An 18,133-nucleotide genomic window follows, 5' to 3' on the forward strand; every position below is an offset into this window, starting at 1 on the left:
GCTTTCTGAGACTCTTATTTTGTTATCACAGGCAGAATGAAACAGGTCTTTTATGGTGAAGACAGGAACTGTGCAGTCGGTCTTTAGAGTTTTGACAGTAGGTACGGAGTCTCTAGAAATAAAATGTGTTTCTCTGCGTCCGCCCTGTTAGTGATTTTTTTCTTAAATATGAGCTCGCAGCAGCCAGCGTCATCTCACAAGATCCTCGGGTGCCGAGAATGTCAAACAACTGACGAAAGTGAAGTCTTGGTATGATTGATGATTGCTAATTTTTATGTCTATTTCTTAATGCCTGGCTTGAGATCGACTGACACACCCTCCGAGATCGACCAGTCGATCGCGATCGACGTAATGCCCACCCCTGATGTAGATGAAATATATCTGCTGTACACATTTACTTTAAAAAAGAGAAGTTGGGATACTTCTCTTGTTGCGTTATTTATATTTGACTTAATTCAATGGATTTATATTCATGTTTGGCGCAGCCGAACGGGAGCAGGAGGGGAAAGAAAAAATAGAAAACGGAAGGCAGAGGGGGAAATTGCGGAGACAAGAGGGAGATAAGACAGAGAGATAACAACAACAACAACAGAACACCATCAGCAAACAGGATATGTACAAATATCATACCAACAATAATATCAAAGAAGCAGTTAGTGAAGTCCATCCATCCATTTCCTACCGCTTATTCCCTTTTTGGGGTCGCGGGGGGCGCTGGCGCCTATTTCAGCTACAATCGGGCGGAAGGCGGGGTACACCCTGGACAGTTAGTGAAGTAAATATGAATAACATAGAAATGACAAGGAACATGTTTTCACTACAAATGTAACAATACAAATACCAATATAAGCAACACTATTGATAATAATAATTACCTCTATTGTTTCAAATGCAACAATACATGTATGTAAGGATAACATGAATTACAAAAGAAAGCAGATAAAAGGGCAGGGTAGTATATTAAACTTTTTCATTGTTACGGTTTAATAGGTGCTGTGAAGCTTTAGCAGTGCCATTTTAAAAGTACTCTGATAAATACATCTCTAGTAGAACTTGCTGTGATTTAACAGGAGTGGACGATGAGAGGCAGTGCTGCTGCATCACCCCTAGAGGTCGCCAAGCTACCGAGTTTCACTGGAACTGGACTAAAACGGAAATGGAAATACTGTAAATGTCACCTCAGCTTCTTAATAGTGACTTTTACTGGGAACATTTGTGAATGTAATTTGCAGTATTTTTTTTTCCCACATTTCACAGCTCCCATCCCTTCAGGACCTGTTCTCGTCCAGGACCAGGAGGGGTGTGGGTCGGATCACAGCTGACTCTTCTCAACCTGGACACAATCTATTCTCCCCTCTCCTCTCAGGCAGGAGACTACAGTCCATCCAGACCCACACCTCCCGCCACCTGAACAGTTTTTTCCCCTCGGTCATCAGACACATGAACAAGAACAAGATCTGATAGCTCACTCACAGCTCATTTTATTACCTATTCTGTCTTGTATGTCTTCTATGTTGCACGATTGCACCAAGAACAATTCCTAGTTTGTGAACCCATTCTCAAACAATGGCAATAAAAACTATTCTGATTCTGACATTTACAGCTTGACCTCTTTTAGTATTCTCTGTAAGTAAAATTTAGAAGACTTACCGGTATTTTAATCATCATAAAAGCACATACTCCCACCACAAATTCTGCAAAAGTATAATATTGAGGAAGGCATCCACTGCAGAGGATGTGTATGGTGGAAGCAACGTTTACACCGGTGTGGTTGGCAGTGGGAGCAAGGTGGATGAAGTGATATGCCCAAGGACACAACGGCAGTGAAGAGAATGGTCAAAGCTGGATTCCAGCCAGGAACCATCAGGTCTCTGGTCATTTTTACAGCCAGACTTGTGTGTTTACTTCCGTACCACATGGTTTCGGCTAAAACTGTTGCTTTCCTCAGAGGTTGTCACGTGATCAAGTCCCCAAAAGCATCAACAGATGTGAGGTTGTTATATGATGTTATCATGCGATCATTTCCCCAAAAGCATCAACAGACATGAGGTTGTCACCTGACGACCTGTGAGGAAGGCAACAGTTGTAGCCAAAACCCTCAGGTACGAAAGTAAACACACAGGTCTGGCTGCAAGAATAACAAATTGCATTCTTGTTTGAAGAGCTAACGAACCTCTTTGGATTAGGTTTCTGTTCATCCGCCCCAATGTAATTATTCAAAAAAGAAACGGTGTGATTTTAGGCTGTGGTCTACATAGCAACACAAACAAATTCAGTTTAGCGTAATTCCCGTTGTTTATACATACAAAGGAATACATTTTAATCAGGACTTTCAAAGTTAACTCAAGCGATTAATTACAAAATATCACATTCATCATTTATGAACGTAGATTAATCATGCAATTTATATTGCCTTTACCTGAACCGCGGATGCTTATCTGAAAGGCTGAGCAGGTTGCTGCACGGTTAGTGAGACACTTCGAAATAAACCCAGATGGTACTTCAGATGAAAATGTACTAAAGTTTTTAACAAATAAATGACCTGCATTCAAGAAACCCTTTTAAAATATGTTTCTGTGTGACTTTCTAACAATAAAATGCATTTGTGTCAAAAGACTTTATCGGGATCTTTTTAAAGTTAATTGATGCACGCAAGTAGTTTACTGCGACAAATTGTGAGCAATCCAAATTCACAAGTTTGATCAATGTCAGTTGAAAAAAAATCCAATTGTTTGACAGCACGGCTTAAGATACGTGATATGATTAAACATACAATATTCCCATCAAAATCTATTGGAAAATACAGGAAAAGACGTTGTAACATATTCAAATCATAGTTTTCAGCATGTGGCCCTTCAGACTCACTGACCTAAATTCAGATATAGCTCCAGTTGTGCAGTCCCTCCCCTTCTATTTATATTTCAGTCCACTTCCATTTTCCTCCCCTGTCAGTTGTTGCCCTTCGTTTTTGGTTGTTTTCCTCCGTACGGTCCTCAAAATAGTAGCTGATGGCTTGAACTTTGCCAATATTCTAATGCGGGTAATGTCTGAATCTTTCACCTTCATTTTTTGCGTGTTCATTTTAATTTCCTCCATGTTGTGTAGAGAGTATTGACAGAGTTTGAATGTAGGCCGAGGGCCATTTTGTCGAGAGTTGTCCATGGAGAACTTGAGCCCGGGACAAATAGCTGTCAAGCAGCTGAAGCAGCAGTACCTAGAGGCTTTGCAGGCTAACGATACCCAGGAGGTCCTCCGGATTCTGCACACCAGTAATATGGACATAGACACGGTACTGGAGGTGGAGGACCCCAGCATGGTCCTGGCTTCTTACAAACAAGGTTAGGCAAATTGAATTCATATCTGTTGTTTGTTCACCAGACGTTGCTCAGGCTCCAGAAATCATACTGTGCTGTGTGTTTAATGTGCAACAGGGTATTGGCTACCAGGCTACAAACTAGAAAGTTCCTGGGCCATGGGTCTTCATGTTTGCGTGATGTACAACGCTGTGGAAACTGCACTGGTGCTCCTTCAGGAAGGTGCTGCCATCAACCGCATGCCCAATGGGAAGACACCGTTGCACGTGGCCTGCGAGGTCTCCAACGCCGACTGTGTGGCTCTGCTTTTGGCGCATGGTGCAAAAGTCAACAGCCTGTCACTCAGCGGACACACACCATTGCACTACTGTATCACCAAAGAGTCGGTGGATTGTGCCAAGTTGCTCATCCTTCAAGGTTAGTACACAGACTTAGGTTAGTTGTACCCAGGAGTATACCATATGGGGTGCTTGTAAATTCCTTAGAGCAAAAAGGTCATGGCTTTGAAAATCTTTCTGTGTGGTTAGCATCTTATCATCCCCTTGCTTGTGTTAGTTTCCAGGGGTAGTTTCATATTCTCAACCGACTGGTGATCATTCAGATGGAATAATAGGCACTAGAAAAATGACTCATGGGGAAAGTAAAAGGGCAGTAAGCAGTCATCCTTAGATGAGTCAGCTTAAATAGGGTTCAGACTCCAGACCCTGAAAAGAATAGGCACTAGAAAATGGAAGGCTGGAAGAAAAAAAAGGGGCAGAAGCATTGGCGTTGTTAGGCCTATATTCTTAAGCCCCCCTGAATAATTTGGTGTTTTATAAATATATTTTTTTTCTTTTTTTTACAAATACATGCCGACATATTAATTATAAAGTGGTCCGAATATGAGTTTAAATAAATAATCATATAACCTGTCATTATTCACTCAGTTTCCCCTCACTTCATAGCGTAAGGTAGAGAGCCCCGTTTGTATCCAATCCATTCTACTTGTTCGTATAGAAAAAGCCCACATCACTCAATATCCTGTCCACATTTTCTCTGCGACCTTGCGGTCCTGCAGGTGTGCAGACTCGAGTCATGAATTTGATGACATCAGACTCGACTTGACAAAATGTAAAAAGACTTGCGACTCGACTTAGACTTTAACATCAATGACTTGTGACTTCACTTGGACTTGAGCCTATTTTCTTGACATGACTTGCTACTTTCCCCAAAACCCAACAATTAAAAAGTTATTCAGGAGCGCTCCGTATCTTCCATTGTATACGTGTGTGGCTGTCAGCGCGTGTCTGCTACCTGTCAGCGCAACATCCAATCAAATTACATCCACGATATTTTCGTCCCACAGCACTCATCCAATCAAATTGCAGGAAAACCAATGAAAAAGAGCCAAAATGATGCCAAAAATAGTTTCGTTCGGGTATTAAAACTACGACTTGGTCAACAAAAAAGGAATTCCAGTGTGCAAAACATGCGGTTCGAAGATTAGAGACGGAGATGCAACAACTTCCAACTTCGTTCGACATTTGAAGTTGCACAAAAAACGGTATGTTTTGAATGTAAGCTAACGTTGGCTGAGTAACGTAACTTTTATTTGCTGTGTAGTTAAATCATTGAGGCTGTAAACTCACTCGTAACATTATAACTATAGACATCTTATAAGTAGACGCAGCATCAAGCGCTACAGCCTACTGGCGCTGACGAGACGGGGGCGGGGCCGCCATCTTGGAGTGGTGATCCGCTCCACTTAGTGCAATTCATTTGGCAGGAGCAGTGAACTGTCAGCGCATTTAATCTCACTGAATACCACTGATTTTCACACACTTTTTTGTCATACGAGTAACTATGATAACGGATACATGTTTTGGCGTGTTCATAGTTTGCTTAACGGTAATATGGGGCGGCATGGCGTAGTGGGTAGAGCGGCCGTGCCAGAAACCTGAGGGTTGCAGGTTCGCGTCCCACCTTTAAACATCCAAATCGCTGCCGTTGTGTCCTTGGGCAGGACACTTCACCCCTGTCCCCGGTGCCGCTCACACTGGTGAATGAATGATGAATGAATGAATGGTGATGGTCGGAGGGGCCGTAGGCGCAAACTGGCAGCCACGCTTCCGTCAGTCTACCCCAGGGCAGCTGTGGCTACAGATGTAGCTTACCACCACCAGGTAGGAATAAATGATGGGTTCCCACTTCACTGTGAGCGCTTTGAGTATCTAACAATAGAAAAGCGCGATATAAATCTAATCCATTATTATTATTATTAATAATAGAATATTCTTATATGCTGTAAGTGACCAGACGTCCAAGACCAAAACTGGGAATAATAATCCCAGAGAAGGGGGAAAAAAACGGTCAGCTATTTTTAAATTGAAGAAACAATATAATTAGGTTATATATGCATGTGTATATCCCACATAAACAATGTATGAATATATTAGATATCTATATATCTTACGGACTTTATCTCTGTTGCTGCAACAGCAGAGAGTTTATTCTGTCTTGACACTTTGTATTGATATTTTGTATTACATTCTTCCCGTAAATGATCATGTTTACAGTGATTGTTTCAAATGTATTTTCATGTATGTTGCTTTGGATAAAAGTGTCTGCCAAATACTTAAACATATATAAACACGTGAAAGTCTTTATATCAGCTAAAACCACCAATCTGTTTCACTGGGTTCAGAATAAAACCAAAGTCTGTCTTACCCAACAATGTTAATATTTGAATTTTTTTTTGTATTGAAGACTTATTCCTGGTTACAATTATAGTGTTAAGAGAGAATGGTTTTATATTTAGCCTAAAATGAGAATGCATCATAATCAGTGGTTAATTTTGTTTTAAATTGGGCTGAAAGTTTGCAAACCAAATACCTGTAGGGGTCATCCTGCCCTAGAAGATTAGTTTGTGATTTTCACATACAAATATTGAAGATCTTTGCTCCTTCTCAACTCTCTGGTAATATTCTTTTCACAAAATACAACTAATAGTATGTTAGTGTTAAATCTTACTTGAGAAAAGTAATCCCCTGATTCCTATTTTCAACAGTCCGCTCATTTGAGCAGGAAAACGCTGAACACCAGCCCAGCATCTTTGTTTTCTACTTGTCAACTGTCAGTTTAGGCTTCTCGCCAGCTCCTCATCACCACTTCAAGATGACGGCCAAATTGCTCGCGTCACAGCAGCCAATGCTGGGTCTACTTATAACATGTCTATGGTTATAACGTCATTGCAAACACGGCATTCTGTTGCATCCACTGCAGTCCGCTACCTTTGCATACTTTTTGTCAAGTGATTTTTTTAAGCAGGGTTGCAAGAGGTACCTACACATGTTACGTTAGTGAATGTATCACACACGTGACGTCAGACGGCGGTCAGCAGCACCGCGTATTTTAGCCACCTACAAAAAGACAAACATAGTCAAATAAAGGTGAGTTAAAATGTATACTATATTAAGAATATGTGTACAAATTCCATAGGGCCCTGACATCTAAAAAAAACAACTCTGTTCATTGTTATGTTCATCTACTGTATTTCCTTGAATTGCCGCCGGGGCGCTAATTAATTTAAAACCTCTTCTCATTCCTGCGCTTACCAAAGGCATGCGGTAAAAGTAAGCATGCGCTAATTATTTTAAAACCTCTTCTCACTCCGGCACTTACCAAATGTATGCATTAAAAATTTGAGTGTGATGTAAGCTTGGACCTTAAATCCTACTGAATAGCTCTTAATCTTCATCCCTTTATACAATTTCTAATTACCGCTATTGAAATCAGTCTCCTCCATTTGTCACGAGTATGTCCAGGCGGTAATACTAAGCATGCGCTTATTATTTTGGGAAGCGAGTTTGACCCGGCAGTAATCAAAGCAGGCACATACTACTGTATATGCCCTGCGGCAATTCAAGGAAATACGGTATTTATGTTTTTCATGTGTACGCACACATAAACACATATACAGAATGAGATGAGAACAATGAGATAAGGTAAGAACAGGATAGAAACTGCTGTGGAACTAGATATAATGCAATATGCCATGGAAATACAGTGTTAACACTTTTGTGCAAATAAGTACAGTTGCACTTGTTTTTTCAAATGTGTTTACTCTGTAAAGGAATGAGTTACATGTTTAAAATCACTGGTTAATAGTGTTATTATTTAGTGCAATGTCAGCACTATTTTTTTAATTTATAATAAATACATACAGCATACACAATCTGTGTAAATATATAAGTCTGTGGTTAAAAGGACTTGAAATTACTCAAAACTCAAAATGCAGGACTTGGGACTTGACTTGGGACTTTCTAGTTTTGACTTTGGACTTGACTCGGGACTTGCCTGTCTTGCCTCCAGACTTGACTCGAGACTTGAGGGCAAAGACTTGAGACTTACTTGTGACTTGCAAAACAATGACTTGGTCCCACCTCTGACTACTACTAACATCACTATGAGTCCGTTGACGTTCTAGAAACTTAAACCGCAGCTCAGCTCGCTCACAGTCCTGGCCTGAAGTGAAGGCTAATTAGCTTTTAGCGTAACGTTAGCTCATTTTCCTGTGTGTGTGTGTGTGTGTGTGTACGTGCGTGTGTGTGTACATGCGTGTGTGTGAGTTCGCGCGTGCATGTATGTTAGGGGCAGCAAAGCCCTGTCTGTCTGTTATTTAATTTGAACTCCATGGTGTTCAGGGATCAATAGTCTCTCCTATTGCTATTGTACTATTTTTTTTCAGCAATAGTTACATTAATCATTAGTAATGTGGCAGCCTAGTCTTGAATGGCAGGGGCCCTGCTATCACATGTTGACAAAAAAAACAACATTTACATAATAAAAATCAACTACAGGCTTCCCAAATGCTGTATTAAATTAAGCATGATGAGTTGATTTGAAATTGTTTAATGTTGCACTTTTTATATGTAGAAGAAAAGTTTTGTCATTTTATTCAATCGGAGCAACAACTTGAGGCAGTTTAATGTGGATTAATGTGGGCAGAATTAGTATATTGTTCCCAATGTTAAAAAGATAAAGCCATTGTTTGCAAATTTGGTAAAAAAATAACCCCAAAAAATTTATATTTTGTTTTCTTACTGTACCAAAAATTAACCGAACCGTGACCTCTAAACTGAGGTACGTACCGAACCGAAATTTTTGTGTACCGTTACACCCCTAATATATATATATATATATATATATATAAGAAAAAGCCCAGACACCATCCTTGTAGTCATTTTTCTCCTGCGTGGACTTCCGTTTTCCTTTACAATGAATGAAGCTGCACAAAACCTTGTGTCTGCAATTGTAAATAATTTAGTTTTTAAGTTTTGTGTTTCTTGTAGAATCTGTATAAAGTAGTATACATTAGCCTATTGTTAAAATAATGAAAAAAACATCATTAAAAATATATTTGTTTTATTGTATTGTTACATTAATAGCTGTTGTATTATCATAGAGTGACTTGTTAAACATTTCATAGGATTTTCAGAGGGAGGAAAACCCAAGACATTTAATATAAAATGAATAAATACATAGAGAGAAATAGAAAAAAAATGGTTGAAATCCATCGTTCCAGAGAGCATTTCATTTCGTCCCATGCATTTTTTTTTACCGTTCCCTGGACGACGGGACTACATTAATATCAAGCCCTGGAAGTTACATTTTATTGTTTGCATTATTTGTTTCAGCATTGCACTTTGATGATGGTCCCTCAGCTCTTTGACAGCTTTGGCTCTTTCTCAGATCAGCAGACGGAGTCTAAGTCTTTCTTATTTACAGTATATATAAACGTTTCTCATTTCTATTCAGACTGCAATATATATTTAACTTCCTTAACCGACTAAAATAATAATAATAACAATGAATCAAAGTCTTTGTTAGCTGTTTGGGAAGTTTTGTACTTGTGCGCTACGTTCGCTCTCATCCTGTTCTTCTCCTCTTAGCCCCCCTGTCCTTAAAAGCTAGTGACGCCCCTGGGCAGAAGAGCAATCATCCTCAGTATCCAAGTTAAAGTATTCTTGAGATACTGATACCAAGATACCTCAGGTGCATGAGTAGATAAAGGACAGAGTCAAAGTACTTTGAGAATTTTGTGGGCTATACAAGTGAAAGGCCATTTGCCCAAACAGATTGTACTTAACAGGGTCGTGTTATGGTTTAAAGTGTGCCGTGAGAAATTATGTAATATCTCCTAATTAACCATTGTTGGGGGCCTGCTTTAATAAAGTGCGGCAGATAATGTAACACTCTTCTATTTCAGTAGGTGGCAGCAGAGGGCGATAAATACCTGTAAAGAACAATCGAGTTAGCGCTGTGTGACAAGTGACAGTGACAGTGTGGGATCGCAGCAAGAGGAGGCGAGCAAGTGACAGTGATGGAGAAGTTTTTGAGAAGGGAAAATGCAAATGCTGGACAGGGTCCTGGACACATTTCTGACCCAGGTGAAGGCCCCAGTATGAGTGGTCGACAAAATAAAAAAGACAAGACGGTGAGCTCGAGGCAATACAGCAAAAGCTTTCTTTCATTTGGATTTACTTGCACCGGGGATGCGACAGCACCGACTCCGCAGTGCTTGGTGTGTGGTGAAAAGCTATCCAATAGCATGGTGCCAAGCAAGCTTAAATGCCATCTCCAAACGAAACACCCTTCCGTTCAAAACAAGCCGATGGATTATTTTGTACGCTTACATACAAACAATGAGAAACAGGCAACTTTTCTGAGAGCCCTCGAAGCTAGCTACCTTGTTGCTGAACTCGTAGCTAAATCCAAAAAGTCCCACACTGTGGCAGAAACATTAATACTGCCAGCTTGTAAAGCCATTGTAAATGAAATGCTCGGCCCTGACGCGGCCAAAGAGATCGCTAAAGTGGCTCTCTCAGATAACACAATTGCCAGACGTATTGATGACATGTCTGCGGACAACGAAACTGTTGTTTTGGAAAAGATGCGCATCTGTAAGAAATTTGCCTTGCAAATTGATGAGTCGACGGAAATTAGTGGACATTGTCAGCTCTTGGCCAACGTGCGTTTTGTGGATGGAGAAGCCATTAAAGAAAACGTCCTATTTTGCAAGGCACTGCCAGAAAAATCAATTGGAGAGGAAATATTTCGGGTCACGTCGCAATATTTTGACAAAAGCGGGCTTTCGTGGGAAAACTGCACAGGTGTCTGCACTGATGGAGCCGCAGCCATGGTCGGGCACGTCAAACGCTTTGTAAGTAGGGTGAAGTGAATTATATTTATATACGGCTTTTTCTCAAGTGACTCAAACCGCTTTACATAGTCAAACCCAATATCTAAGTTACATTCAAACCAGTGTGGGTGGCACTGGAAGCAGGTGGGTAAAGTGTCTTGCCCAAGGACACAACGCCAGTGACTAGGTTGGCAGAAGCGGGAATCGAACCCGCAACCCTCAAGTTACTGGCACAGCCACTCTACCAACCGAGCTAAACCGCCCGGTTTGAAAAAAAGAAACCCAGATGATATTGTTACGCACTGTTTTTTTGCACCGTGAGGCACTCGTCGCAAAGACCTTACCTGCAGATCTAGCACCTGTGTTGGATGATGTTGTGCGCATAGTGAACTTTGTGAAGACGTGACCTTTGAAATGTCGCTTATTTACGTCTTTGTGTGAGGAAATGGCAGCGGAACATGAAGTCTTATTGCTCCACACAGAGGTCCAGTGGCTGTCATGCGGCAAAGTACTTGCCCGTGTGAATGTGAATGAGCTGCGAGAGGAACTTAAAGTATTTCTGACAAATGAGTGGTCTGATTACTCAAAGCTGCTGGCAGGTAATGAGTGGTTTGCAAAGCTGGCATACCTTGCTGATATATTTCATCATTTGAATGAACTAACCACACGGATGCAAGACCAAAAATGAAAATCTGCTTACAAGCACTGATAAAATGAATGGATTCCGTTTAAAGGTGCAGCTCTGGCAACAACATGTGCAGAGTGGCAACCTTGAGATGTTCCCATTCACCGGGAAACTCCATGATGGAAACACTGCAGCAATGTGCAAAGTGATTGGCACACATTTGAAAACTCTTGAGGAGAAGTTGTTATTTTATTTCTCTTCAGGCTTCACAGAATACCTTGACGGGGTCAGGGACCCATAAAGCTCAACATCCATTGCTGGTAAGGACATGACTTTAAAGGAGCAAGAGGAACTCATGGAACTGAAACAAGATCGGGGTTTAAAGCTAAACTTTGCTGATCTTCCTTTGGACAGTTTTTGGTTATCTCTTGTCAAGGAGTTCCCCATTCTGGCCAACAGAGCCATTTCGACATTGCTCCCGTTTTCAACAACATATCTATGTGATCTGAGCTTCTCAAGCTTGACTGCGATAAAAACTAAAAACAGAGAGACTGAGAGCTGTAGAGGAAGTGCTTTGTGTGTGTCTTTCTACCATTTCTGCCAGGATATCCATTTTGTTTTCATCGAAACAGGCCCAGGTTTCACACTAGGTGAGTATAAGTACATTTAGAAACTATATTATTAACTATACGTATTATATACTGTGTTAGAGTGTCATTTTGGTTGGTGGTGTGCCGCGGGATTTTGTAAATGTAAAAAGTGTGCTGCGGCTCAAAAAAGGTTGAAAATCACTGTTCTACACAATGGTGGGCCGTCAGGGCCAGCAAGGCCTTCTCTGCTGGCCAAACATAACCAGAAATCATGATCATAATTAAAGATAGAATTATTATTATTTTTTACTTCCTCCAAATAAATAAAAAATATTCATATTCTCTTCATGTCATATCCTTCCAGCGCTGTTGTTTTTAGGTTAGAGTTTTATTCTAATCAGAATTCAGCTAGCTTATTTTGCCATGCAGTATGAAACTTGCACGTGGCCTTCAGAATCAACAATGCAGGCGTCTATGCACTGTAAGTGAAATGACACATATAGTTGATAGACAATTGCGATAGCCAATCAGATCACAAGTTGTTGTCAGTAAGGCATTCTAGCTGGCCTAAGGTTGAGCGTGACATTTACGCATCCGGTGATTGGATACTCAGCGCGACCGTTAGCGGATGAATTTGGAAATACAGAGGTGATAGACAGTTGCGATAGCCAATCAGGTCACAAGTTGTAGAATGTGGCCTATCTAGGCAGACTGATGTTAACAAGACTGTGATTGGATACTCACTTGTCATTCAAAAGTGAGTACCAAATCCCAAGTTGCAACTTAGCAGGAAGCAGGTGTTAACCCACAAAAAAAGTAAAGAAAACGTTGATCAGGTGTCAGATACTGTATATATTTTGATGTTATGAGCTAATGTAACATAAGAACTCCATTACCTAGCATGCCACAGTAGTGGCGAGCATGCACAGTAGCCCCGTTTAGGTTGTTGAATGTAGCCATGCCGGCAGCTGGATGTTATTGATGAACTTTACGAACTAAGCCAACACGCCTCATCTGCATCTTTTATAATTAGACAAGACAACACATATATTTGCAAGGCCATTTTCAGGAAGGATATTTAAAGAAAACTACATCTTGTGAGACGATATCGGCGATGAAATGGGGAAATGCCCAAGATTTGTATTCTAATCAGCCAACTACGAGCTGTACCACTGGCTTATACGGCGTTGAATAGGTGCTACAAATTGTGAGTTTAAATATTTTATTTCTTTATTTTTCCACGTTATATGTTTTTTGTAATTTCAATTTTGACAGTACCACATACAATATGTTACAATTGCTGATGCGGATTTATTGATTTTTAAATGCGCCAGAAAATAACCCTTTTTGTACACTGTTGAGGTGTTTCAATACAAGTGGTGTGTAAATCAATCAATCAATCAATGTTTACTTATATAGCCCTAAATTACTAGTGTCTCCAAGGGCTGCACAAACCACTACGACATCCTCGGTAGGCCCACATAAGGGCAAGGAAAACTCACACCCAGTGGGACGTCGGTTTCTGAATAGAATTTCTCCAGCATTGGTCATGTGGTGACATAAATGATGGTATTTTGTGAGGTAATCATTGAAGTCGGCCATCACTGAAGGCCTAGGTGGGAAACACACGGCCCACCACTGGGTCGACATAACATGTAATGCTGGTTCTGTGGTCAAAATGTTGCAGAGATGATGTTTTACAGACCATCAAGACGCTTTCTGACCCCCTCTTTTCGTGGGTGCTCTTATTTATGTGCCTCTGTAGATTTTACATCTTCTTAAGCAAGTTTACTGACAGGTATAAGTTAAAAGTTTACACTACTTTGTGTTAGAAATGGCAACAGCGGAGGATGCATGTGTATGTACAAGCCAGTCTGCCCCACAACAAGAGGATAAAGAAAAAAATGAATTTATTGCTCTTCCTATTTCCTACCATATATGGAGATATCTGCTGACATCACAACTGGGAACAGTGCCACAATTTGGGCAAATTCCAAACAGCTTGTTTGAAGGAAGTATGAAGGAAAGCAAGAGGTTTTTATGAATATCTCCGCCATGCATCCATGCTTTCATTTCATTTCATTTTTTTGTGTATGTGATCCTACATTCACAAAAAGTTAACAATAGGCGAGGAAAGTAAGTTTTGCATAATGTGTCGCATTCAACTGAAAATATTTGTGTCATGAAGGTGCCAAAGTTACCACCCCCAGCCACAACAATGAAGAAGACACACCCTTGCACACCGCAGCCAGATTTGGAGTCCCAGAGCTGGTGGCCCTTTATTTAGCCCACGGAGCATCAGTGGATGGACTCAACTCTTTTCAAGAGAGCGCCCTGATGACTGCCGCCTTTTGGTCCTTTGACCCCAAAGAACAAACCTACAGCCAAGATCACCATCTTGTCTGCCGCCTTCTGTTGGACCAGAAAGCAGGTCTGGATTGAGCTCCCCTCCTTATCGCCGTGGGACTGAGGCTTATTTTAATGTGTTTTCCTGCAGATGTCAACCTTCAAGAGGAAGACCATAAAACTGCTCTTCACAAGGCAGCCTGGAACTGTGATCATATTGTGATGCAGATGTTACTCGAGGCTGGAGCGGATACACGAGCGATGGACATCAACGGCTGCTCTCCCATTCAGTATCTCATCAAAGTGACTGATGTAAGGCACACAGCCCTACCTGAAATCTGCTATCAGCTGCTGCTAAACTACAATGCAGCTAGGATCTATCCACCACAGTTCCACAAGGTACGGGGACCATGATAGTGTGGAATGGAAAGCACTTCTTACGTTGTATGTTCTTCCCAGGTGTTGCAGTCCTGCCACGACTACCCCAAAGTTGTAGAGATCATGGTCAACTCTTATGGACGTCTAAAGCCCACAAGGAAGTGGAGAGAAGCCATTCCTGATGACTGCTATAAGGCAAGTGTGAGTGAATATTTTTACCAACCCTTTTAATCATGTTTTCTCTCTTCTATTGCAGAGGAATAAGGAATTCTACGACTCTTTGTACAACGTTTGCACAAACAGTCCTCGCAGTTTGCTGCACCTCACTAGATGTACCATAAGAGGCAGAATGAGAGGCTCCTGCGAAAGAGGAGTAGCCAGTCTCCCTTTGCCATTCAGCATTAAGAACTATTTGTTGTTGAAACCTGAGGGAATACTGTACTGATTCCTCTATGTGAAATCAGTTGGACGAAGAAGGGTTTCAAGAGAGAACATTAAATACCGGCTGAGAGGATGACAAACATTTCACTTACATGTTATCATTTGACCTTTACTGACGTTTTGTTGTGGAGCTTAAAGTTCTTCTGCCACATTGCATCTAAATATACCCGGCAACCAGCCTTACGAAAACTCAAGTACAAACACTTGACAAGTTCCTTCTCAATAAATGTTTGGTTTTCTAATGGACTGCACTCACGTTGAAAAACTCAACTATTTCCTACACTCTAAAAAATCGTTAGAAAACTTGAGAAAGTGTCAAGATATTTAAGTAGGACTTCTGCAATCTACCCATGTGCTGAGTCATGCGCAGTCCAATTTATCCTGGGTTGATAATAACAGTGATTGTATAGTTGGGAATCGTCAAGCAACTTAATGGGAAAAATGCTTCCAAAGCTCCTGTTGAAACTAAACAGGTAAATTACTTTACATAATGCAGGTTGTTAAAATACATGGAAAATGATTTGCAAATGAGAACAAATGATCTTCTATTTTTATAAAATGTATCAAGTATTTGTTATGTTGTAACCCCCCCCCCCACACCCCAAAATTAGGTAGACTTTGTCCATCCATTCATCTTCTTCTGCTTATCCGAGGTCGGGTCGCAGGAGCAGGTGTTTGGGTGGCATCCTGATCAGATGCTCAAACCACCTCATCTGGCTCCTCTCGATGTGGAGGAGCAGCAGCTTTACATTGAGCTCCTCCCGGATGGCAGAGCTTCTTACCTTTTCTCTAAGGGAGAGACCCGGCACCCGGCGGAGGAAACTAATTTCGGCCGCTTGTACTCTTGATCTTGTCCTTTGGGTCATAACCCAAAGCTCATGACCATAGGTGCGGATGGGAAAGTACTGTAGATCGACCGGTAAATTGAGAGCTTTGCCTTCCGGCTCAGCTCCTTCTTCACCACCACGATTCGATACAGCGTCTGTACTACCAAAGACGCCGCACTGATCCGCCTGTCGATCTCACGATCCACTTTTCGCTCACTCATGAACAAGACTTTGAGGTACTTGAACTCCTTCACTTGGGGCAGGGTCTCCTCCCAAACCCAAAGATGGCACTCCACCCTTTTTGGCCGAGAACCATGGACTCGGACTTAGAGGTGCGGATTCTCATCCAAGGTAGACTTTGTTCCAAATAAAAACGTATCTGTTTTAAACAAATTCTGTAAGGTGTGATTACAAAGGTTGGGGTGACCAATTAAGACTTAATGTTGGGTCCTAGTGCCAAAATACACGAATGGGACACTTGCCAAGCTAAACCAAAACGTATTTAGGGGTATAGGTTGTATTCCTCTGATGTCACGCCTTGGTCATTAACGATGCCAGGCTCCAAGTGGTGGTCCAGTGAGCCTTAGGTGTCATAGCGTTCTTGGAGGCATTTTGCCTTTCTCCAAGAAAAATACCCCATGCTTGTGTTAGTTTTGGCTGTATGAATAGTTAATACCGCAAAAAGGATAAAAGCTTCTTCAGAGTTTCTTGAGAGGTAATGAAAAGGGCGAAAGATTGACATTTTTTTATGGAAGTTGATGAGAAGGCAGAGTGGAAGAATGTGCGAGTTTGCAGTAATCACTTTATTTAATACTTTTAACGTTTATTATTTACCATTGAAGTATGGTAAACACGTGTTAGCTACAAGTTTTTCTAAAAGCACCAACTCTGCAAGTTTTAATAAAAAATAAGCATAAGTCAGCAAAACCTAAGAGTTAAGTTTTTACCAAAGACAACAATCATAAATTAATCTTTCAGCACATACACGATGTTGACATCTGTAGTTATATTTTGATAAACAATCATAAACGAATCTTTTTGCACATTCACAATGTTCACAATTAGAGTTATATAATGCTAAAAACAATACTTGTAAATGGTGCATCAAGCAGGGGCGTCACTAGACCTAATACTGTACTGGGGCACACTTGGGGCACAAATAATTCATGTAAGCGTGCAAAGCGCGCAAGCTAAATTTTTTTTTAGCACTTATTTATCTAAAAAATACATAGTGCTTTAAACTGTGAAATCATATCAGATTATGTTGTATGGATCTTTGATTAACCACCTGAAATTAACTAATGCATTTGACCTACTTGTGCACTTTTTTACTCCAGACTTCTAAACTGCTACTGGTAAAAGCAAAAAGAAAGAGCAATGAATCTTTTTGAAATATTTATTGCAGTAATCATCTGCAAATTTAACATCTACAAAAGTAAAACAAAAAATAAAGCACCCCTACATCTCTGGGTTCTTTTATATTATTTAATTTCCATTTATGGCAATGTGGCTAATCCTATTTCAGATACACAAAACTATAAAATATACACAAAACAATAAAGCCACAGTAGTAGAATAAATGAACAACTGTTGTGTGTCTGTTCAGGGAATCATTTTCTGAGAAGTAAACTGTAACGTCTCGTTTTCATTTTTGCAAAGTGGTCAATCACTCTGGACAGACATGGAAATATTACAGTAACTGTTATACAGTTGACCAGTGGTTCCCAACTGCTGGGTCGTGACATAAAAGTGGATTGTGTGTCATTTTCAGTGAGTCGCAGTCAGATGTGTGCATGAAAAAAAAAAAGTTTAGGGAGAAAAAAATCTAATTTTGGCAACAAAACCAGATATCTTTTAGCCATTTTTCTGGTGACTATGAGTGAGTATTTTAGCAAAAGGCAAACCGACTAACAAGTTGGAGGAGGACTCAGGACAGACATGGAAATATATTTTTTAAAAATCTAAATGGGGCAACAAAACCCGATATTTTCAGCCATCTTTCTGAAAACAAATACAGAAATGTTACAATTTTTTCTGGAAACAAAACCAGATGCTATAGCTGTAGCCATTTTTCTGGTGACAAAACAAGATTATTTTAGTCAAAGTCACACCAATTAACAAGACAAGTCCACTGTGCTATTTTTCTGTGAAATAAACTTGAATGATTTAAAAATTTGGCTCACGACTTGATGATATGGAAAAATGTTTTTCTTCCTGAAGATAAACCATTTGAGAAGCACTCAACTCACACATGCTTACTCCAAATCACCATTGATGCAGAGGCCCTGAGCAGAACCAGCAGACAATAACCAATATTATGTTTCATGTTCATTGGAAATTCCCCCAACAGGTCGTACAGCAAATGAATATGTTTGTCTTGATACAAGGAATAACGTTAGCTAACTTAGCATCAATTTAAGACAATGATGTTG

The 18,133-nt window shown here is 40.5% G+C and overlaps 1 protein-coding gene across 2 annotated transcripts; it reads left to right on the forward strand.

Moving 5' to 3' along the window:
- The first annotated feature begins 2,934 nt into the window (after window positions 1–2,934).
- Window positions 2,935–17,878, forward strand: asb4 (ankyrin repeat and SOCS box containing 4). Of its 2 annotated transcripts, none has more exons than XM_061882390.1 (7): window positions 2,935–3,040; window positions 3,106–3,338; window positions 3,432–3,731; window positions 13,898–14,140; window positions 14,207–14,454; window positions 14,515–14,628; window positions 14,690–17,878. In XM_061882390.1, the coding sequence occupies exons 2-7, from the start codon at window positions 3,161–3,163 to the stop codon at window positions 14,876–14,878; spliced, it is 1,272 nt and encodes a 423-aa protein (XP_061738374.1). In that variant the 5' UTR covers window positions 2,935–3,040; window positions 3,106–3,160; the 3' UTR covers window positions 14,879–17,878. The 2 variants fall into 2 exon arrangements, with proteins under 2 accessions (XP_061738374.1, XP_061738375.1); XM_061882391.1 differs by having other exon boundaries at window positions 2,940–3,040; window positions 3,132–3,338.
- The last annotated feature ends 255 nt before the right edge of the window (window positions 17,879–18,133 follow it).

This window comes from Nerophis ophidion, linkage group LG21, assembly GCF_033978795.1.
Source record: "Nerophis ophidion isolate RoL-2023_Sa linkage group LG21, RoL_Noph_v1.0, whole genome shotgun sequence".
Taxonomy (NCBI): domain Eukaryota; kingdom Metazoa; phylum Chordata; class Actinopteri; order Syngnathiformes; family Syngnathidae; genus Nerophis; species Nerophis ophidion.

Bases quoted from the DNA above. Each gene is read 5' to 3' on its own strand.
- asb4 (XM_061882390.1), top strand. From the start codon at position 3,161: ATGGAGAACTTGAGCCCGGGACAAATAGCTGTCAAGCAGCTGAAGCAG. The intron at 14,141-14,206 runs GTCTGGATTGAG...GTTTTCCTGCAG, and splicing joins TCTGTTGGACCAGAAAGCAG to ATGTCAACCTTCAAGAGGAA. The intron at 14,629-14,689 runs GCAAGTGTGAGT...CTTCTATTGCAG, and splicing joins TTCCTGATGACTGCTATAAG to AGGAATAAGGAATTCTACGA.